This window comes from Rana temporaria, chromosome 8 (assembly GCF_905171775.1).
Source record: "Rana temporaria chromosome 8, aRanTem1.1, whole genome shotgun sequence".
Taxonomy (NCBI): Eukaryota; Metazoa; Chordata; class Amphibia; order Anura; family Ranidae; genus Rana; species Rana temporaria.
Window position 1 is genome coordinate 87158423 of NC_053496.1, and position 23310 is coordinate 87181732.

At 42.4% G+C, this 23310-nt stretch overlaps 1 protein-coding gene across 3 annotated transcripts in view; it reads left to right on the forward strand.

The window, feature by feature from the left end:
* LOC120947131 (solute carrier family 22 member 15-like) overlaps positions 1-12479 on the forward strand; it is a 447489-nt gene extending 435010 nt beyond the window's left edge. For all 3 annotated transcript variants that reach the window (XM_040362147.1, XM_040362150.1, XM_040362149.1), the window contains one exon: positions 11661-12479. In XM_040362147.1, the coding sequence (XP_040218081.1) occupies positions 11661-11687 (27 nt within the window). In that variant the 3' untranslated portion in view covers positions 11688-12479. The remainder of the gene's footprint in view (positions 1-11660) is intronic.
* The last annotated feature ends 10831 nt before the right edge of the window (positions 12480-23310 follow it).

Sequence of the window (23310 nt, forward strand, 5' to 3'; positions counted from 1 at the left end):
GACCCTGTGCACTACTGCCTGTGTCCTCCTGTGACTCTCTGCTCTCCAGCCTGTATCCTGCTTCAGTAACCCTGTGCACTTCAGACTGTATTCTGCTCCAGTGACAGATAAAGAAAATATGACAAGAATACTTAACTTAAGATGCTGTTTCCCCATGGAGTCCCCCTGCTTTTATGCAGCATGGCCGACCAAATTCAGACGCATGCATAATGCACAGCTCTGGTGTGAGACTAACTTATTCCAGTTTATGCAGTGGTATTTAGACTTGCATGTAAGGAATCAACAACCCCCAATTCAACTCCTTTTGCAAAATGACCACTCAATGACTTGATCAGTTTACAATCACACATTCCTTTCACATGACTTAACTAAAAGTAACTACTTTGTCCTGTATAATCATTAGCCAAGGCTTGAATGCATTCTTAAAAATTTGTGAGACCACTAGACAATTTTAACTACTGTATATACTTGAGTATAAGCTGAGTTTTTCAGCCCTTTTTTTTGAGGGATCTGGTATGAACATCAAACTTTCCTTTCCAAGCATTCAAAAGCATAGAAGCTTGTCAAAGTCCTTCATATCTGGCGATGGACAGCAGAGTCTTGAGGCCTGTACAGACGAAACGAAAATCGGAAGAAAAAATGTGATCCGACGAACGATCCGCTGGATGTGCGGACTATAAAATTGTTGTCATACATGAATTCAATGTTTAAATAGTACAGTTTTTGTACGAAAAAAATCCTAAGAAACGAAAGAATACATACAATACTAGTTACTAGCACGCAACAAAAAACGGATGAAGGGTCGTCCGAAAATCTGACCGTGCTTTAGACATCCGGTTACCAGATCGCAGCTGCCGCACAGCAGCAGCAGAAAGACTCGAGACACAGGGCTTTGGAGAGAGATCAGTAAACACTACAGATACAGTATCTCACAAAAGTTAGTACACCCCTCATATTTTTGTAAATAATTTATTATATCTTTTTATGTGACAACACTGAATAAATTACACTTTGCGACAATGTGAAGTAGCGAGTGTACAGCTTGTATAACAGTGTATATTTGCTGTCCCCTCAAAATAACTCAACACACAGCCATTAATGTCTAAACCTCTGGGCCCAATTAGCTATTTTCCCTCCCAGTGTCATTTGACTCATTAGTGTTACAAGTTCTCAGGTGTGAATAGGGAGCAGGTGTGTTAATTTGGTGTTATCACTCTCACTCTCTCATATTGGTCACTGGAAGTTCAACTTGCCACCTCGTGGCAAAGAACTCTCTGAGGATCTGAAAAAAAGAATTGTTGCTCTACATAAAGATGGCATTGGCTATAGGAAGATTGCCAATACTCTGAAACTAAGCTGCAGCACAGTGGCCAAGACCATACTGTGGTTTAACAGAACTGATTCCTCTCAGAACAGGGCTTGCCATAATGGACCATAGAAGCTGTGTGCACGTGCTCAGCGTCATATCCAGAGGTTGTCTTTGGGAAATAGACATATGAGTGCGGCCAGCATTACTGCAAAGGTTGAAGGGGTGGGGGACAGCCTTTCAGTGCTCAGGCGATACGCCACACACTGTATCAAATTGGTCTGCATGGCTGTTGTCCCAGAAGGAAGCCTCTTCTAAAGATGATGCACAAGAAAGCCCACAAATAGTTTGCTGAATACAAGCTGACTAAGGACATGGATTACTGGAACCATATCCTGTGGTCTGATGAAAGCAAGATAAACTTATTAGGTTCAGATGGTGTCAAGCGTGTGTGGCGGCAACCAGATGAGGAGTACAAAGACAAGTGTGTCTTGCCTACAGTCAAGCATGGTGGTGGGAATGTCATGTCAAAACGACCCCAAACACACCTCCAAGATGACCACTGCCTTGCTAAGGAAGATGATGTGAAGGTGATGGACTGACCAAGCATGTCTCCAGACCTAAACCCTATTGAGCATCTGTGGGGCATCCTCAAACGGAAGGTGGAGAAGCACAAGGTCTCTAACATCCACCAGCTCTATGATGTTGTCAAGAGGACTCCAGTGGCAACCTATGAAGCTCTGGTAAACTCCATGCCCAAAGGGTTAAGGCAGTGCTGGAAAATAATGGTGGCCACACAAAATACTAAGACACTTTGGGACCAATTTGGACATTTTCACTTGTACTCACATTTGTTGCCAGCGGTTTAGACTGGAGGGGACTTATAACAGTTTAGGCAGTGGTATTTAGACTTGTATGTAAGAAATCAAAAACCCCTAAGCCAACCCATCAATGACTTGGTCAGTTTACAATCACACATTCCTTTCACATGACTTAACTAAAAGTAACTAGACTTTGTTCTGTATAATCCTTGTCTAAGGCTTGGAGGCATTCTTAAATATTTGTGAGACCACTAAACAACTTTAACTAATATGTAATATGCTGTTTCCATATCTGTCAGGGAGCCACAAACCAGCAATGTTAACAGCAAAACTCCTCACCCTCTGTGCGGTGCTCTGGTGAACACCAGGCAAACCTTGGACAGTGCGCCTTGGTCCTTCTAAGGGCCCCCACCTTTGCCAAATGTGTGGGCATGCTGAGTCCTATTTCCTGGGTGCCACTGGGTATGCTGCCGTTCCAAGACTCCACTGGTGTTTCTCATCTGTGGCCTATGCTACTTCCTTGCCCCAGCTGCTATAACTAAACCCTGGTTACTTAGTCTGCTCCCTAGTGAGAATGGACTCGCATCTGTGACTGTTTTCTTGAACCACCATGTCAGGGTCTTCACAGAAATCAGTGGATCCCATGAGCATCTCTTCTAAAGGTTTAGTGCTTTTGAGGCCTTCTCCAATCCAAGCCTTTCTTGCTGCACCACCTGAACAGCTGGCCCAACCTCTGCCACCTACTGACCTACAGCTATTGCTTCTGACAGCTTCTTCCCTTCACTTGCTGCCATCTTTTGGCTTCTCTGGGGACTCCAAGGCCTCTCGAGGTTTTGTAAATCAGTGCAACAACCACTTTTGATTACAAGTGCAACATTTCCCTACTGACATTTCTAAGGTGACTTATGTCGTGTCCTTGCTGTCAGAGATGTCCTGGTGTGGGGCTCTCCACCCTGGGAGAAACTTGATCCTGTGACCAGGATCAACATTGCAGCATTCTTTATGCCGTGTACGCATGACTGTTTTTAATTTCATGGAAGAAAACAACGTTTTTCTCAACGTGATTCTTGTCAAGCCTGCCCTGCATACACACGATTGTGAAAAAAAAATGCTTGAGCAAAGCGTGGTGACGTACAACACGTACAACGGCACTATAAAGGGGATGTTACATTCGGATGGTGCCACCCTTTGGGCTGCTTTTGCCGACTTTGTGTTAGTAAATGTTTGGTGAGAGATGGTTCACGCTTTTCAGTCTGTTACAGCGTGACGAATGTGCTATCTCCATTACAAACACTAGTTTTACCAGAACGAGTACTACCGTATCATAACTTGCTTCTGAGCATGCACGTTTTTATTTCCCGTCGTTAAAGCCTACACACGACCGTTTTTCACGACGTGAAAAAATAGAGCATGTTCTAAATTTTTAATGGCCATTTTTCACGTCGAGAAAAATGCTCTGGAGCCTACACACGATCGTTTTTAAATGACCAATTAAAAAAATGGCATTTTTCTCGTCATGAAAAACGGTGATGTGTACGCGGCTTTACACTTTTCAGGAATGATTTTGATGAAGCTGCAGTATGTTGTTCAATAACAAACACTTGCGGCAGAACAGTCTTGGAACAAAGCTCTGGCAAAGGCTAGCATAATTATTATTATTAAAGGGTCACTAAAGGAATTTTTTTTTGTTGCTGAAATGACTGTTTACATGGTATAGAGACATAATAGTTAACTGATTCTTTTTAAAAATGATTAAAAATAGATAAAAAAACAATCATATAATGTACCTGCAGTTTAGTTTCGTTTTTGCTGTTGTTTCCTGGTTCTCTGATGTACAGAGACAAAGAGCCAATAGAGGGCAGTGATGCTTTGTAAAACTAAACTGGATTGTGCTGACACACAGTAATCACAATCTCCCAGTACTGTGGTGATCAGGAAACAGACAACCAGGAAGTGTCCAGAACAGAGAGGAATTACAGCAACATCAAAGCAAAAACGAACATTGAGGACATGAAACCAGGACTGCAGTAAGGTAAAGGAAGCTATTTAGCTAAAAAAAAATCCTTTAGTGACCCTTTAACCACTTAAGGACCAAGCCTGTTTTTCAGATTTGGCGTTTACAAGATTAAAACATTTTTTTTTTGCTAGAAAATTACTTAAAACCCCCAAACATTATATATATATTTTTTCTAACACCCTAGGGAATAAAATGGCGGTCATTGCAATACTTTTTGTCACACCGTATTTGCGCAGCGGTCTTACAAGCGCACTTTTTTTGGAAAAAAATCACTTTTTTGTATTAAAAAATAAGACAACAGTAAAGTTAGCCCAATTTTTTTTATATATTGTGAAAGATAATATTGATTCAAAGAAGGAGAAGAAGGGGAAAAGAGGAAAGAGGGGGAGGGAAGGAAAATAAAACAGGGAGGAGAAGGATAGATGAGAGAAAAAGAGGGAAGAAAAAAACATATGGATAGCACTCACATGGGCCACATCTGTAGTAATAGTTAGGAAAGAAACAATATCTAGCAAGTGGACATTGATGGTCAGACTTTCAGGCCAAGGAAGTATGTTAAAAAATTATATTTAATGACATATAAATACATAAACAATAATACAAATACATTTTTACAGAGAGATTGACCACTGTATATTCCTCAGAAGTTTACCCTTAAAAATCTCCATAGGCGACGTTTAAAAAATTCTATAGGTTGCATCTTTTGAGCTATAGAAGAGGTCTAAGGCTATAATTATTGCTCTCGCTCTAATGATCGCGGTGATACCTCACTTGTGTGGTTTGAACACCGTTTTCATATGCAGGCGCTACTCACATTTGCGTTCGCTTTTGTGCGCAAGCTCGTCGGGACGGGGCGCTTTTAAAAAAAATATGTTTTTGTTTTCTTATTTATTTTTATTTTATACATTTTTTACACAATTTTTACACAAAAAATCAAAAAATGGATCACTTTTATTCCTATTACAAGGGATGTAAACATCCCTTGTAATAGAAAAAAGCATGACAGGTCCTCTTAAATAATTAGAGATCTGGGGTCAAAAAAAACTCAGATGTCATATTTAGACAAAAATGCAAAAAAAAAATAAAAAAAATTGTCATTTAAAAAAATGACAACTAGAAAATATTGCTTTAAGAAGCATGGGCAGAAGTGACGTTTTGACGTCACTTCTGCCCTGCTATGTTATGGGGATGGGTGGGGGTCATCTTGCCCTCACTCGTATCCCAGCTGAGCAGGGGAGAGGACCCCTCCCTCTCCCGCTGCCGATAACGGTGATCTTGCGACGAATCTGCCACGGAGACCACCGTTATCGTTGACAGGGCCGCTCACTGAAGAGATGGATATCTCGGTTGTGGCAGCAGCTGCTGCTGTTACCGAGATAGCCATCTTGAAAAAAATGACGTATATATACAGCGAGCGGTCCTTAAGTGGTTAAAGATGATTTGGCAAGCCAAGAAATTCCCAACATAGCTTTTTTCTCCCTGGTAGATTTTGACTTTTTTTTAGGTGATGCCAAAATATTTTTGGGTGGAGTTTGATGAAACGAATCAGGGGCTTGATGTTTCTCAGGAGTTGAACTGGAATGTCTGTTTTTTACTATCTGCCAGGGGAAAATGTAAAAAAAAAACATTCCTCCCTGATTGTGAAATGAAGTAGCCCAGGAACATCAGACAGCTGAGTTGGTAAAAGCAAGTAGTCCTTTTTGCTGGTATCTCAAAAACAAATATACTTAAATAGCTTTCTTTAGCCAAAAGTAAAGCAAAACAATATGTAGTTCTGGTATAAGAAGGAAGCACACCACAGGCTCACTGCCAATTTCTCGACCCTGTACTGAAATAGGGTTCCTTCACATAACAGGGTGCCAGGGGTTCAGCAACCAGCATCTCCGTTGCCAGAGGGTTCATCTTGCGAACAACAGTAGTAGTCAGTTTGGAGGTTCTTGCCTCCCAAAACTCCTTGAACCTCTGAAGTTCCGGGTCCCTAATAAGAACCAAATCAATAAGGAGAGCACTGACAATCAATGCTCTCTTTCCAACTGGATTACCCTGGAACCCCTCACCCTGCATGGATGAGAATCCCTGAGTATTCAACCAAGTCTTCAAACTCTACCCCTTAATGGGACAACAACTCAAATATTAGGGAAATATACCTGCTGTTCAGGACACATTCCCGGCAGGGCCGGCGCTACCACTAGGCGGATTAGGCGACCGCCTAGAGCGCACTGTCGCCTAGAGGCGCCCGACCGCTATTACTCCCGCACTGTCCTCCACAAAATGCTGGTAGGCGGCAGCGTCCTCAGCCCTGACATGTCAAGCAGCGCCGCTAGGCAGAAATCCCCCCCGCGCGGCTCCAGTTCTCTGCTCTGAGTGAGTCTGACTGTGTATCACACGTGGCATAGATAGGTCGTCCCCCCCAGCCTGGGCGCCCTCCATTACTGTCATCATCTCATCTCCTCTCCTGTGTCACCAAAGGTCCATCCGTGTCCAGCAATGATCCTCCTTTTCAGCAGAAAGAGCCGGCTGACATGAGGCAGCAGCAGCCCCTCCCTTCTCAGCTCTCTCTCTGTCCACAATGACTGACAGTCTGTGTGTGACAGGAGGAGGTGTACCGTCCGTAGCACAGCGCCCCCCGGCACCCCCCCTCTCCTGAGTCCTGTCAGTCACAGTGTGTGGAGCCTGATGCCGCGCGATGCATCATGGGTACTGGCGGCTCCCGGGCTTGGGGGGGGGGGGACAGGTGGAGCATTTAAGAGGCACCGTGCCACTGTACAACAGCAGAGGTGGTGTGTGCGAGGGCAGGCAGCCACCACCATTCACCGTTCAAGTTGGTGTGGTGAGTAAAGTAAAACTTATGTATGTGGTAACAATAATTTTTTTTAAATGTATGTGTATATTAAAATATCTGCCCCCCCCCCCAGAGCTTGATTTGCATTAATTGGCACTGATGTGATTGATCGGACGCAGGTGTGGCTGTATTTGATGGGCATGGGTGAGGTGGAATTTGATGGACGCAGGTGAGGCTGTATGTGATTGGCGTGGGTGAGACTGTATTTGATGGGCACAGCTGGGACTGTATTTGATGGGCACAGCTGGGACTGTATTTGATGGGCACAGCTGGGACTGTATTTGATGGGCACAGCTGAGACTGTATTTGATGGGCACAGCTGAGACTGTATTTGATGGGCACAGCTGAGACTGTATTTGATGGGCACAGCTGAGACTGTATTTGATGGGCACAGCTGAGACTGTATTTGATGGGCACAGCTGAGACTGTATTTGATGGGCACAGCTGAGACTGTATTTGATGGGCACAGCTGAGACTGTATTTGATGGGCACAGCTGAGACTGTATTTGATGGGCACAGCTGAGGCGGAATTGATGGGCACATGTGAGGCGGAATAGATGGGCACAGCTGAGGCGGAATAGATGGGCACATGTGAGGCTGTATTTGATGGGCACAGATGAGGCTGTATTTGATGGGCACAGCTGAGACTGTATTTGGGCACAGCTGAGGCTGTATTTGATGGGCACAGATGAGGCTGTATTTGATGGGCACAGATGAGGCTGTATTTGATGGGCACAGCTGAGGCGGAATAGATGGGCACATGTGAGGCTGTATTTGATGGGCACAGATGAGGCTGTATTTGATGGGCACAGCTGAGAATGTATTTGATGGGCACAGCTGAGGCTGTATTTGATGGGCACAGATGAGGCTGTATTTGATGGTCACAGATGAGGCTGTATTTGATGGGCACAGCTGAGACTGTATTTGATGGGCACAGCTGAGGCAGAATAGATGGGCACAGCTGAGACTGTATTTGATGGGCACAGGTGAGGCTGTATTTGATGGGCACAGGTGAGACAGAATGGATGGGCTCAGCTGAGACTGTATTTGATGGGCACAGGTGAGGTGAAATGGATGGGCACAGGTGAGGCAGAATGGATGGGCACAGCTGAGACTGTATTTGATGGGCACAGGTGAAGTGAAATGGATGGGCACAGCTGAGACTATTTGATGGGCACAGCTGAGACTATTTGATGGACGCTGGAGAGGAGGTATTTGATGGGCGCTTCATTAAAAAGTTAGGGTATACATAAGCAGGGCAAAGGGGGTGGAGTCCGGGGTGGAGCCAGGGGGGGGCGGCAAAATTAGGTTTCGCCTAGGGTGTCAAAAATTCTTGCACCAGCCCTGATTCCCGGTGTCCTGTACAGTGTACACCCTGTTGTGACAACTTTTGTTATGCCCCTTAACCTAAAGTTGTGGAGGAAGCAAGATGTAATGCAGTGTCAAGCACATTGCATTGATCTGACATAACATGTCTGGTATATCTGTAGGCTGAATTAGATAAACATTGCATCAGCTGGCATTCAAAATTGTACCATCTTCCACAGTGTCTTTTTTAAAAACACATTGGCAAACCTGAGTAACTTTAATTTTAGGCCAGCTAACAAAAAAAGAAAGTTTTAGAAGCTTTTTAAAAATAAAATTAATAGAACCGTTATATTTCATTTCCACATAATTTTTATCGTAATTAGAATATACAAAGAGGAGTTATTTATCCCATTTACTTTCTCGGTTAATTGCTTTCTCTTTTTTCCCAAGAAACAATTGCTTAGGATTTTCTTTTTGGCACTAGGAAGCAGATTCAGTGAGCTTGAATAGTTATGTAACTACAGCTATATTTAATCTGTCATATGCAGTACATAAAGTGATTTAGTAATTGCAGCCAAGCCAATTATAGGAGTTGATTTTAATATGTTATTCATTTATGCTGCAAATCTATATGTATTTAACATGATTAACTCCTCTGAGAGGCCAGCAACGCCTCACTTATCAATAAGCTACAGGACAGCAGAGATCACTTTAGACTTAATACTTGTTGCTATGTTTAGTTGAGTATTACAGAGGTGGTAATTACTGTCATAAGCTTTTATGTAGTGGAGTCTCCCCAGAACTGCCTTCTTAGGCACTACATACAGCTCCTTCAGTATTTCTGTTGCTATACATCAATTTGTTGTCAACGGTTACGTTAAGTCTTTTATTCATATATCTATGTCATAGTAATTTGTTTCCGACAAAAGCTGTATGTTTGTCTTGTAGCTAGGGGTTATGGGAGTTTTAACCTGTTGAGAACAGTGCTGGTAAAAATGCATGTGCTATTTGTAAAATACATTTAGAAATATTTACTTCTATGACATTCTTATGTACAGGGATTACATTTTATTTCTATGTTGTCATATTTAGTTGGCTTTTATTGAAATCTCAGCTGTCGGGTTCTTGTGACATTTAATAAAGTACTTAAATATGAGGTACAGTGCTAAAAAAATAATATTGGTAATACCCAAAAATTTCTATGAAGGAATTGGGAATATATACAACATACATGTATAAAATACGTGAATGAAGAACAATATTCCAAAAACAAACATATATGAAATAACAATGAAAGTAAAACTAAATTATAAACTATTTAAGTGTATATATGAGTGAACGTGATATACTGTAGATAATAATATAAGAAGTCCCAATGAGTCACAACTGAATGTGTATAAACCAAAGGAATTCTTCATATATATAGAAACTGCATGGTAAACCAAGAAATACACTCCTTCCACCAGGGGGGGACACCAAAGAGCTGTTAGTGCAGTCTCCTTACCAGAAGTTGTGACCCACAATCACAGTGGTCAGTATGCGCCTGGGGTGTTTAAGGTCTCCCTGAAGACTCAAGGTTAAAACCGGACGTGTGCAGAAGATCGGATCAGTGGTATCAGAAGTAGTGACCACAATCACAGCGGTCAGTATGCGCCTGGGGTGTTTAAGGTCTCCCTGAAGACTCTAGGTTAAAAACGGACGTATGCAGAAGATCGGATCAGTGATATCTATCCAAGCTTTATGTTTGCAGAGAAAACATTTTCAAAAACACCCCCTGGCATTTCTGGCCGTAGCCATCTTGAGTAAAGGCAGATGATTCATGTAGCATTTTATTTCTGGAATCCATCTGCACTTAGCTCAGGCATGCAGACAGGAGGGTGTGCTTAGCTGAGAAACCCCTTCTCCCTTTCCAAAGACTCCTGGGTTGTATGACATCATTTGCCTAGGCCTGGAATCAGGAAGTAACTGACAGGTCGCTCTCCGCCAGCCCGGGGCCTGCTTACTTCGGCCTGCCTCTGTTGATGCGTGTAGACCAGAGGTTTCCTTTGTTAACAAGAAAAGAGACTTCCCCTGCTGAAGCAATATGGATACTGTATGGCAGGTGGTACAGAGTTGGGAAACTAGTATGGAGGTGTTCCTGCTGGACACCCTGATATATATAAATGCAAATGGTTGGTTCAGCCCAACAGCATGTACCTGTAACTGAAATATCAGTTCCCAGTGGAAAGGCCCTTTAGCTGTTAAATTAAATGTATAATATGATGTAGTAATATCAATAATGAGACAGTGACTGTTTTTTTTTTAATTCACTATACTGTGTAAAGGCTGACCACTTCCAGTTTGGTATCCTGGTTTGGCATATTCCCTAGGATACCAAGTGAAATATAATGAGCATTATATGTCTCCACTATCAGTTGTGTAGGAGTTTTAAATGTATAAACTACCATAAATTAAATCCTTAAAGCACTGCAGGCTAAATACAAAAACCTGAAATATTTATGCAACATCAAAAACCTATTTACCTACATCTGTTTTTAATGTACCTTTTTAAATAAAAACAATGCTCCATAACTTTTTGGGTCTGTTACAAGTATGAAAACCTGCTTCATATACTGTAACACTCTGGGGAACTCTAACGGATATTGTTTTTTTAAATGAAATCTATGGTCACAGCATACAATTTAATTTTCTAACATTGTAATCATACAAGCAATAGTTATTTTTAACAATCCAACATACGTTTATCTCCTTTCATGTTGTGAGTATTGCCTGCCTGGTGGCTATCTCTTCCCACAACTTCCTGGATTCCCTGAATGCTTTGAAGCTTCTTCTCTGCTGTGCAAATTAAATTTCTAATAACCAAATATCCCATAATGCCTTACTTTCCTGAAAGCTGTGATTCCTGTAGTGACTCCCCCTCCCAAAACCCCTCCTCTTAGAACTTTTGTAGTTAAAAGGGCAGGCTCTGTGAATTCTGTGACACAGCACAGGACATAGTCAATGCAAGTCACAGAATTCAATAAAGGTAATGTGTGGGGAGCTCCACAAAGTTCAAGGTTTAAGAAGAAGTACAAACTTCAAGATTGTTCAGAATAATAAGAAAAGGCTAGACATATTTGAAATGCAATGTGGAAATTAACATTTAACTTTACATCTTGACCATTTAACTTTATAGTGGACACCATCATTCTAAAAAAACATTTATGATTTGGACCTAGACATAGTTTTGGGGACACTAGGGTGTTGGTGTAACATTCAGTGGTGGTACTGCTGCAGCTTATAAGCAAGGATTGTTACCAAACTAGTTACATACACAAGGCTTAATGATGGATCATTGTTATCTAATGGTTTTTGTTTGTTTTTCAGGGAAAACAAGTGGAGGAAACCTCATGATTACAAAGTTCTTATATTTGGACATCGATGCTTGGTCTCTTGAAGAGGTTTAATGGAATCAAACATAATATGACATAAACAAATTTCGCAGCAAATGCACCTGCTCTGGAGATCTCCCAATCACACTTGTATTCCATTCAGTTTGTGAGTAAAAGCGGGACTGCTGAGATTAAACCAAGACAAGTGCTGCAGAAATGTCAATATAGCATACTATGCCTCTCATAAGATGTGTTATACATCTGCCCCTAATGTATTTTATATAGACTATGAAAATGTATGGCACAAAATAAAAGTATCTACAATGTACTTGAAACCTCTATTAAACCTTTGTAATATTCAGTTCTGGTTCTAAGCAGTGATGAGCAAATTTGATTTTCCAAATCAGGCAAGCTGCTTATTTTTGATTCTTCTCATCATATGCATACTGGTTTGTGCATTCTTCAGAGAAGCACGCAATTTGTAATTTGTGATTGCCTGGTTTTCTGTAGATCAACATACCTGCATCCCAAAAATAAGAATTAAGCCTGCCACATTGGACAGGGCCAGAGAAACATGGGACTTTGTCTTAAAAAATGTATCAAATGTTTTACTTTTAAGTTGTAATAGTAGTTCTGGACTATCATATAATTGTTTGTGGACCAAGGGTTCGGATATACCCCAGGCTTCAATTTTGTATGTATGTTATTGAAGTGCTTTCCATATTCATTCTAGTTTAGGCATCAGTAATGTATTTAAGATTTTTATACATATCCAGTCTAGGATTTCATCAATGATTAAAAACATAATTTGTTACCAATGGTAGTTGTGTCTTTCACACCACCTGTACTGTGGTGTTTTACCAGTTTCATGCAACGTACACACTCGGAATTTCCGACAACAAATGTTCGATGGGAGCTTTTGGTTGGAAATTTCGACCATGTGTAGGCTCCATCGGACATTTGTTGTCCGACAACAAAAATTTGAGAGCTGGTTCTCAAATTTTCCAACAAAAAAATCTGTTCTCGTAAATTCTGATTGTGTGTAGACAATTCCGACGCACAAAATTGCACGCATGCTCTGAATCAAGTACGAGACGGAAGCAACTCGGTCTGGTAAAACTAACGTTCGTAATGGAGATAGCACATTTGTCACGCTGAATTCCCGACAACATTTGTGTGATCGTGTGTATGCAAGACAAGTTTGAGCCAACATCCGTCGGAAATGTATCCACGGTTTTGTTGTCGGAATGTCCGATCGTCTGTACGCGGCATAAGTGTTAAGAAGCAATCAGATGCTGCAGATGACCAGGGTGACAATCCTAACAAGAAATGTATCATGCTTTAAGCACTGCTGGAAACTACTGGACCATTTCTAATCTCCTTGGATATGATTGTCTCCAGTGGCTGGAGTTTGTTATTGCACAGAAAGACTTTCCAGTATGATGGAAAAATGTCTTGTGAAGCTTGATGCATTTCTACCTTTTAAAAAAAGAGGGAATAATCAAATTGTGGACTAATCATAACAGAAAAGAACTGTGCCGGGCCTCAGCACATCAATGACCCTGGAAAATCTCTGGGCAGACCTAAAGCTGGACACACATTACAATCTGTTTGTACAATCTCTGTGGGTTTGCAATTGAATGCATTCCGACAACAAAACCGTGGATTTTTTCCCGACGGATGTTGGCCCAAACTTGTCTTGCATACACACTGTCACACAAATGTCAGAAATTTCCGAACGTCAAGAAGGCGGTGACGTACGACGAGCCGAGAAAAATTAAGTTCAATAGCAAGTGCTTGATTCCGAGCATGCATGGAATTTTGTGCGTTGGAATTGTGTACACACGATCGGAATTTCCGACAACAAATTTTGTTGTCAGAAAATTTGAGAACCAGCTCTCAAATTTTTGTTGTTGGAAATTCCGACAGCAAATGTCCGATGGAGCCTACACAGTCGGAATTACCGTCAACAAGCTCCCATCGAACATTTGTTGTCGGAAATTCCGATCGTGTGTATGCGGCATTAGCTGTAAACTGTAACCTGTGTTTAGCTTAAATCTCAGTTGAGCAGGCTCCATGAACCTCTGAAAGCTGTAGCTATATTTTTTGCTTTGTAATTTTTTTACGCTGTGCAATTTTATAGCAGTACACTGCCTGTGTTTGTGATCTAAAAAAATTATATTTTGTCAATTTTACTTTTGACAGGCCACATGGTTTTCTAGGACTGTAGTTTTTTTTGGACCATATGTAATGGAATTTATAGGGTAGGGGGCTGGGAGCTGCCACTGCTGAATTGCTTCTAAGGTGCGGGCTCTGAGGCTCTTAACCTGATCCTGCCTTTATAGCCTAGTCATTTAGGCGTTAACACTTTGCGTTTGTTTTTTCCGTGACTCACCAGTTAGAAAAGTCAAAATGAAAGCCCTGGAGCCTGTTCTACTTAGGACAGCTGAGCAATGGCAGCACTCATATTTTTTCATCACAAATTTCCTGTAAGGTTAACCTTTCTGAAGAGAAATATAGTGCTGCCATTGGGGACCACCTCTTAAAAATTCTGGCTGCCTGGCTTTTACGCTGGCCATTTGTTTTCAAAAGCAAGAGAGCTGGCATGACAACCAATTAACCAGAATATACAGGTGGGTCATTAACAATAGAAGTCTCCATGTTTATGTGATAGACCAACACAGAGTGGCACATATTTGCGAAGTGGAATAAAATGATAAATGGTTTTAAAAAAATTTTTTTTACGAATAAATATCTGAAAAGTGTGGCATGCACACTTTTCAATACTTTGTAAAACCATCTTTTGCTGCAATTACAGCTGCAAGTCTTTTGGGGTATCTCTCTACCAGCTTTGCACATCTAGAGAGTGAATTTAGCTAAAGTTTTGTCAGATTGGATGAAGAGCATCTGTGAACAGCAATTTTCAAGTCTTGCCACAGATTCTCAATTGGATTTAGGTCTGGACATTGCATAGTCAATTTTAACACATGAATATGCTTTGATCTAAACCATTCCATTATAGCTCTGGCTGTATGTTTTGGTTTGTTGTCCTGCTGGAATGTGAACCTCTGCTCCAGTCTCAAGTCTTTTGCAGACTAACAGGTTTTCTTCTAAGATTGCCCTTTTTGTCCTTCCACTTCACAATTATATGCCACTTTGTGTTGGTCTATCACATAAAATGCCAATAAAAGAAGTTTACGTGTTTTGGTGTAACATGGCAAAATGTGGAAAATGTAATGAGGTATGAATACTTTTTCAAGGCACTGTATATATGTGTGTGTATACATTGTATGTTTTGTTGGATAGTAAAGCAGACATGTGCCCTTTAGCTTCATGTAAAGTTTGTTTTTTAATAAATGGGCCTTGTTCAGAGATGGTTTAACTAGAAGAAAGAAAGATTTGCAGTTGGGTTTGTTTGTCATACTACTTTATAGCTTATTTAGATCTTTTTAATGAAACAATTTTTAAAATTCTTGTATTTTTAGATAATGCTCATGTACTTTAGATTTTCCAGAATAAAAATATATTAAAGTACATATATGAGGTATATACTGTATATTGTTTTTTCAGCTGTGCAGGAAATTTTAAAGTTTTATATTTTATATTATCCACAGCTGAGAGGAGAAAACAGCCTTCCCTGCAATATTTTATTTTTTATTCTGAAACTGAGTTGAATTGTATTCCAATCAAGTGTTCCATCATGAATTCTTTCTATGATTCACATTATGCTATAAAACTAATTGTTTTATGTATATCATTATTGTGAATGTGGATAGAACCTAATCTTTGTCTACACATTTCTGCAAAGTAATAAGAAATATTCTCGCTGTGTGTGTTTTATGTTAGATTGCTGTACACTATGAAGGCAATAAGAAGAAAACTTAAAGGATAAATAATTTAAAAAGAATTTTAAATGCTGTACTCGTGGTAAACTGGTTTCTTTATTTTTTTCAAGTCAAGTCTATAAGACTGGTATATGGTGTGATGCTAAAAACCTAAAACAGATAATTTATTGACAAATTAACTCAAATTTTGCACTTTGTAAATTTAAAGGTACTGTATATAAAAGAATTGTCCAAAAAATGTCCAAAAAAATCTATACATCACAGTGGGTTCAATAAAGCTGAACTCCAGGCAAACAACTGCATATATGGATAAAATACATTTAATTCTGTTTTTTATTAAAATAATTCCAGTGCCATAATCATCCACATACAGAAAGAGAGGGGATAATGTAAATTAAACAGTATGTGTGTTTAGTATCACTTTAAAGCGGAGTTCCTCCGAAAAAAAATGTATTAAAAATTGGCAGCTTTTAACCACTTGCCGACCCTCTCATAGCCGAATGACGGCTACAAGGCAGGTCGATAACTCTGGGAGGGCGTACATTGACGTCCTTCCAGAATCGGGCACGCGCACAGGAGTGTCCGAGAGGATCCGGCGCTTTACGGATCATGGTAAATGCCCGTTGATAGCAGCCATTTACCACGTGATCGCTCCGTCAAATGATGGAGCGATCACTTGTAAACAAACCGGCATCATGTGTGAGAGGAGAGGGGAAGGGATCGGTGGCAGCAGTGCTGCTCCGTGACAATTGCAGTCACAGATCCAGCCATCCATCCCTCCCTCCATGCTCAGCTATCCATGCCATACTCTGCGATACCCAGCCGTACCCAGCCATACTCACCCGTACCCAGCCATACTCGCCCATACTCGGTCATGCTTGGAACATGCTCGGCCTATGTATGTGACCAGGCTGTTGAAGTCTCACACATGTGGTATCGCCGTACTCAGGAGGAGTAGGAGAATCTTTTTTGGGGTGTCATTTGTGGTATGTGAAAAATGAAGGAAATTACCGCACTGCTACATGTGAACAAAATGTAAAAAAAAGTACAACAAGCTGCTAGCACAGACAAATAGAATTTGTATAGAAATGGATGGTGTAATGTGCAGCGCTAAAGGGGTGAATCGGATATGTTAAGATCAACATACGTAAGGTATTTAAAGTGATTAAGGTGAAAATATCACAGCATAAAAACAGTCAATCATCAGACTCAGTGATACAAGTGAATATAGCACAACAAAAAAGTATATATAAAACTGAAAGACACTATTATTGTGACACATCAGTGTTGTAAAGAAAGAATAGTGCAAGCACAAATGGTCTTGTGCAAGATAAAGTCTAGACAAATCTCATGTAAATATATCAGTTCATGTGAGAAAAGTCTTAAACACTGGGTAGGTGTTTCCAAACTGCAAAGTGGTGTACAGGAGCAGATGGGACAGGAAAATGTATGTTGATCCTGATTACATGGAAGTGAGGACATCAAATCGAGAGATGTGATCCAAAGACTCAAGAAATGAGGGTGGGTACTCTTACCGTAAGATGTGGACCCACACACCGGTTAGTGCCCAGTGGTTAATATTAGGACATTTACTTGTTCTGGGTGCCCGCAATGTCAGCACCCAATGCAGATCTCTCCCATGGCTCTCGGGTGCTTCAGCCGCCATCTTTAGTAAGGGAATTAGGAAGTGAAGCCTTGCTGCTTTAATTCCTGGTTCCCTGCTGTGCGTTCCCACTGATCCCTGCTGTCTTCTGGGACCTGTGCATCTCCCAGAAGACAGCTGGGGGACGAAGTAGGCGCTGGACGTGGCGTAGGTCACTACAATTACTGTGGGGATCTATGCCCGGAAGTGGAAGCAAATACCTTTATTACAAAGGTATCTGCTTTCTCCTCCCCCCTGAAAGGTGCCAAATGTGACACCGTAAGGGGGGAGGGTTCCAACAAGCGGAAGTTAAATTTTTGGGTGGAACTCTGCTTTAAGTAACACTTGCATGCCTTTTCTGTGATTAGATAATGAAAGAAGACAAAGCAGACTGATGAGCTCAACTCAGATAAAAGTGATCTCTGCGGCAGATTCGCTGCAAAATCACTTTTATTGGTGGTGGGAGAGGTGCCCACCCACTCCCACCATGCTACGGTCGTCTCCGCCGCTTGCCAGAGCCGTCAGTAGTGGCGGAGACGATTGCGTCCTGTCACTGCACTGCCTGGATGCCGAGTCTCTCTCTTTTTATTTCCCCTTCCTTTTTTTCTCAGGATCCATCCAAACATTCGCACCCCGCCATGGGACCAGCCAGATCTACTACATCACTATGGCTAATCTCAAGGTAATCTCATACAACGTTCGCGGTCTTTGCTCCCCTTGTAAACGTAGCAAGTTATGGTGGGAATTGAAGAAGTTGAAAGCACAGGTTGTCTTCTTACAAGAGACGCACTTTACACACCAGTCAATACCCAAACTGCCCACCCATCTGTATAGTCAGTGGTATCTCAGTACTTCCCCAGTCAGCAAATCTAGGGGAAAGCGATAGCCATCCACAAAACATGTCCTTTCCAACACACGGGCGATCTGGTGGACCCTTAGGGCCGCTACATCTTTTTGAAAGGAACCATTGCCTGTGCAAAATACACCTTTGCCACCACACCATATGCGCCCCCAATTCGAAATCGACGCGGACCTGGCGGAGTTTAAAGAAGACTCCCTGATTCTTGGGGGAGACTTCAATGTAAGCCCCGACCCCTCCCTAGACACATCCCACAGGCGGCCAAATCCCTCCAGGCCTCTGGACTAGTAGATAGCTGGAGAGTTCTCCAAACCTCTGACAGGGACTTTAGTTACTACTCTAAGGAGCATGATGTATAGACCTGCTCTATGTAGACCACCCCCACTTTGGAACTCCTGCAGAACTTGTCCATTGAGAACATCACAATCTCAGACCACGCAGTCTCTGTAACTATCGACTTGTCTTCAGGAACCCATCGGGTCTGGTCCTGGCGACTAAACTAAAACTTGCTGGACGACTCTGTAGAAGTTTCAAAGACGACAGAGGCCCTGACACATGACCTTAGCTATGGGACGATCTGGGAGGGCCATAAGGTGATACGGGGTGTACTAATCTCCCTGGGCCCTAAACTTAAAAGGGAATGACAGACAGACTTGCTGCACTCCAACAAGCAGAACTCAAGCATAAGGGTGGGGGACACCCTGAGGCTTTGCACAAACTGATAGAGCTTAGAGAGTTGCTCTCACGCTTACTAGACCGCCAAACACGAAAGCAAATATCGTCATCTCTCCCATAAATATTATGAACACGGCAATAAATGCAGCCATATGCTGGCAAGAGCCATACGCATGAAACATGCCCAGACATGTACAGAAACTCCGCTTCTCTTCTGGGGAAACAGTGTTTCAGTCATCTAAAATAGCCTCTGGGTTCCGCAGCTATTATGCTGAGCTATATAACCTAGATGCCAACCTGACCCTTGATGCAAGAACAACCAGGCTGACTAAGATCCGAGACTACTTGTCAACGAACGGCCTACCACCCCTGACAGACGAACAATGGTTAGACCTAGAGTCCCCGATCACCACTATAGAGCTTGAAGCAACTATTAAATCACTGCCCAATGGAAAATGCCCAGGCGGTTTCACTAAAGCGTACTACGCAACGTTCTCCCCGATACTACTGAACCCTATGTGTAGGTAGATTAACTCCCTAGCACATGGCACCGCCATTCCCCCAGAGGTGCTACTGGCACACATATCGGTAATACCCAAGGAAGGCAAAGATCCCACTGTCCCTCAGAGTTATCGACCAATATCTTTTCTGAACACTGATGTGAACATATTGGCGAAGATTCTGGCGAACCGATTGAAATTCCTCATACTTCACATAATCCACCCCGACCAAACAGGATTCATCACTGGCATGAAGCTAGAGACAATTCCATCTGGGCAATCCAACTCATGCATTGGGCCAGACAGAGGCAGGATCCCTCATCCTACCTCATACTATCCACAGATGCTGACAAAAGCTTTTGACTGCATTAACTGGTCCCATCTGTGAAATCTTGGACACCTTGGGATTGGGATCAAATATGTTAGCCTGGATCCTAGCCCTCTACTCGGAACCCAGCACACAAGTTAAAATCAATGGCATTTTCTTGACCCGGTTTTCGATCCGAAACGGTACGAGACAAGGGTGCCCGCTCTACCCTCTCCTTTTCACTCTAACATTTGAGCCCTTGCTGCATAAAGTGTGAATGAACACAGACATCACAGGCCTGACAGTAGGCAACATGGAACATAAACTCTCAGCCTATGCTGACAATGTTTTATTCCATTTAACAAACCCAGTAATTTCACTGCCGGTCCTAATTAAAGAACTCCAGCTTTTCGGAACGCTCTCAAACTTTAAAATTAATTTCACAAAATCTGAAATCCTGCCTATCCAGCTCTCCCCTGCCTTGACCATGTTTTATATGCAGATGCTCCCTACCCTATCCTATTACCTAGACTATTTATAGCCCAACTGTGCAGTATGTTCACCAACTTCATATGTAACTCACGGAAACCGCGTATTGCCATGAAAATTCTGAAACACTCGAAACGATCCAGTGGTTTGGGAATACCAGATATACAGAGATAATACCAAGGTATAGTGCTCCAGAGGATTCTGAACTGGCGCTTTCATGCCCAGTCTGAATTCTGGGTACCTATGGAGAAATATATGGCTGGAAGAACCCTATCCTATGCCCTGTGGCTCTCACGCGAACACAGAGGGTTGTCGGTGGATACGTCCCCCTTGACGAATCACGCTCTTAAGACATGGGACCGCATCAACCGATCACTAAACTTGGCCCCCTCTGTGTCCCCGCTGGCGCCACTGAGAGGATACCTCTGGTTCCCCCAGGGGAACACATGACTTTCTTTGGAACATAGGTTGACGATGGGAATGCTAGCTGCGGGAAATTACTGAGGAATGGCAAACTCCTACCCTTTGAATCCCTGACGTTTAGACCAGGGGGACCTCATATGAACTTCTGGAGGTACAGGCAATTGCACCACTGTTTTGCGGTACATGGTAGCTCCATGACATTGCCTCGCTTACACACTTTGAAGGCTTATTCATAGCGGAAGAACCAATCCCACATATGGTATCGGAATTTTACCAACTATTGGGATCCTCATCCTCGGCCTCCAAGCCCATTTATATCCAGGCTTAAGAGAGACTGGGGCCTAGAATTTACCAAGCTCCAGCTGACACACCTAAACCAGCTTACCCACTCAAGCTCTATAGACTCTAAAACAAAAGAGACGAACTTCAAGATTCTGTCACACTGGTATAGGGTGCCTACTAACCTAGCCCGGAAATACCCTACCAACTCTGAGTTATGTTGGCGGGGCTGTGGGGGCCAGGGATCATTACTACATACATGGTGGGACTGCCCACCTTCTGGAAGGACATTAAAGAACAGGTTAAAGAAATCCTGGGGCTAGATGTTCCCCTCTCTCCGGGTTCAGTTTCTCCTGCACGTTCCTCCCATGCCGATAAGTCGCTATAAAAAAAGTACGCTGCCCACTTACTGAATGCAGCCTGGAGGACACTTCCTATCTTCTGGAAGAAAACACAGGTTCTGAGCAGGAAGGAGTGGATACACAGGGTGAATGAGACCAGAGAAGCGGAGGACTGGATTGCTACATGCAGGGGCACCAGTGATAAATTTAGCAACATGTGGTTCCTGTGGACGGACCATTTTTCAAATTCCTTCTAGCCTAGATGTGACACTGTTGGTGCTAGCGGAGCCAACTCTTGGCCACTGCAACCGACCTCAGTAGTAGGGGAACCTACACCCCTTAGGCAGGAACACTGACAGAGGATGTTGTACACCCCCAGATTTGACGAGTGACACTGAGGCCCAGTGGTAGGGAGCCCAGTGCGAGTGCGGTAAAACTCTTAGGAGGTCAAAGGTACGATCCTGCTTCCCCCCCACTCATTCCCCTCCTTCTTCCCCCTTGATCTCTCTTTTCCCTCTTTTTCTATCCCCCTTTCTTAATATACTACTGGGACCTGGACCTTGTGTCCCCTTATTTTGTTATAGCTGTTAAGTACTATGAAGTTTGCCTACCTTGGAATTAGCGACCAAGTGGGTTGTGATAGTGTTCCACCTCCCACTGGAGCTCTGGAGGTATCCTGGTGTGGAGTGGCCTCGGGGGGCTGCTGGAGGATAGTTGGAGGTCCTGGTACCCCTCTCCTTGGGTCTGGTGGCACCTGGAAAAGATCAAACTCCATCACCTGCGGAGGCCGATACAGGATGGGTGGCTGGCTCCGTGTATAGTGGCCTGTCCCGTTGGTCATTACTTACTTGGAGGCAGGGAACTCAAGCCTACCATTAAGATGACAAGCCAATGGCAACACAAGGGATATGTGGGCTCTACATAAGAGACACTCTTCTCAAACGACATTGTTATATTGATGTCTGTTACTTTGTCTTTTTATTGTTTCTTTCCTGTTTTCTACTGAAATGATAAAATCTGTGTCACCATTGCACTTCCGCTGCAAATGTATGTCAAGATGTGACCAAACCCAATAAACAAAGTTTTCCAAAAAAATAATTAAATAAACAAAAAGTAAAATAAATAAGAACATTTTATAAAAAAAAATTTAAAGTGCCCCGTCCCGACGAGCTTGTGCGCAGAAGCGAACGTATACGTGAGTAGCACACGTATATGAAAACTGTGTTCCAACCACAGATGTGAGGTATCGGCGCGATCGTTAGAGTGAGAGCAATAATTCTAGTCGCCTCTAACTCAAAACTGGTAGCCTGTAGAAAGTTTTAAACGTTGCCTATAAACATTTTTAAGGGTAAAAGTGTTGTCTCCATTGCGCGAGCAGGCTCTATTTTGAGGCATGACATGTTAGGTATTTACTTGGCATAACATTATATTTTCACAATATAAAAAATTGGGCTAACTTTACTGTCTTATTCTTTAATTAAAAAAAGTGTATTTTTTCCAAAAAAAGTGCGCTTGCAAGACTGGTACACAAATACGGTGTGACCGAAAGTATTGCAGCAACTGCCATTTTCTTCTTTAGGGTGTTAGAAAAAATATATATATAATGTTTGGGGGTTCTAAGTAATTTTCTAAAATTATTTTAATTTGTAAACAAGTGTCAAAAAGAGGCTTGGTCCTTACGTGGTTAATGTGACCTATAAACTGTGCAACTCAATTGAAAAGCAAACTGAAATCTTTTAAGGGGGGAGGAAAACGAAAAAACTAAAATGATGTGGTTGCATAAGTGTGCACACCCTTTTATAACTGGGGATGTAGCTGTGTTCAGAATTAGGCAATCAAATTCAACTATTCAACTGTTAAATAGGATTCATTACACACCTGCCATCATTTAACCACTTAAGGACCACTTCACGCCGATATACGTTGGCGGAATGGCACGGCTGGTCACAATCACGTACCTGTACGTGTCTCTTTAAGCCCAGCTGCGGGACCCGCGAACCTGATCGCCGCCGTTGTCCCGCGATCGGTCACCGGAGCTGAAGAACCGGTAGAGGTATGTGTAAACACACCTTCCCTGTTCGTTGTGGCAGTGTCATTGATCGTCTGTTCCCTGATATAGGGAAAGAGGATCAATGATGTCACACGTCCAGTCCCGCCCCCCTACAGTTAGAAACACATATGAGGTCACACTTAACCCCTACAGCGCCCCCTAGTGGTTAACTCCTAAACTGCAATTGTAATTTTCACAGTAAACAATGCATTTTTATAGAACTTTTTGCTGTGAA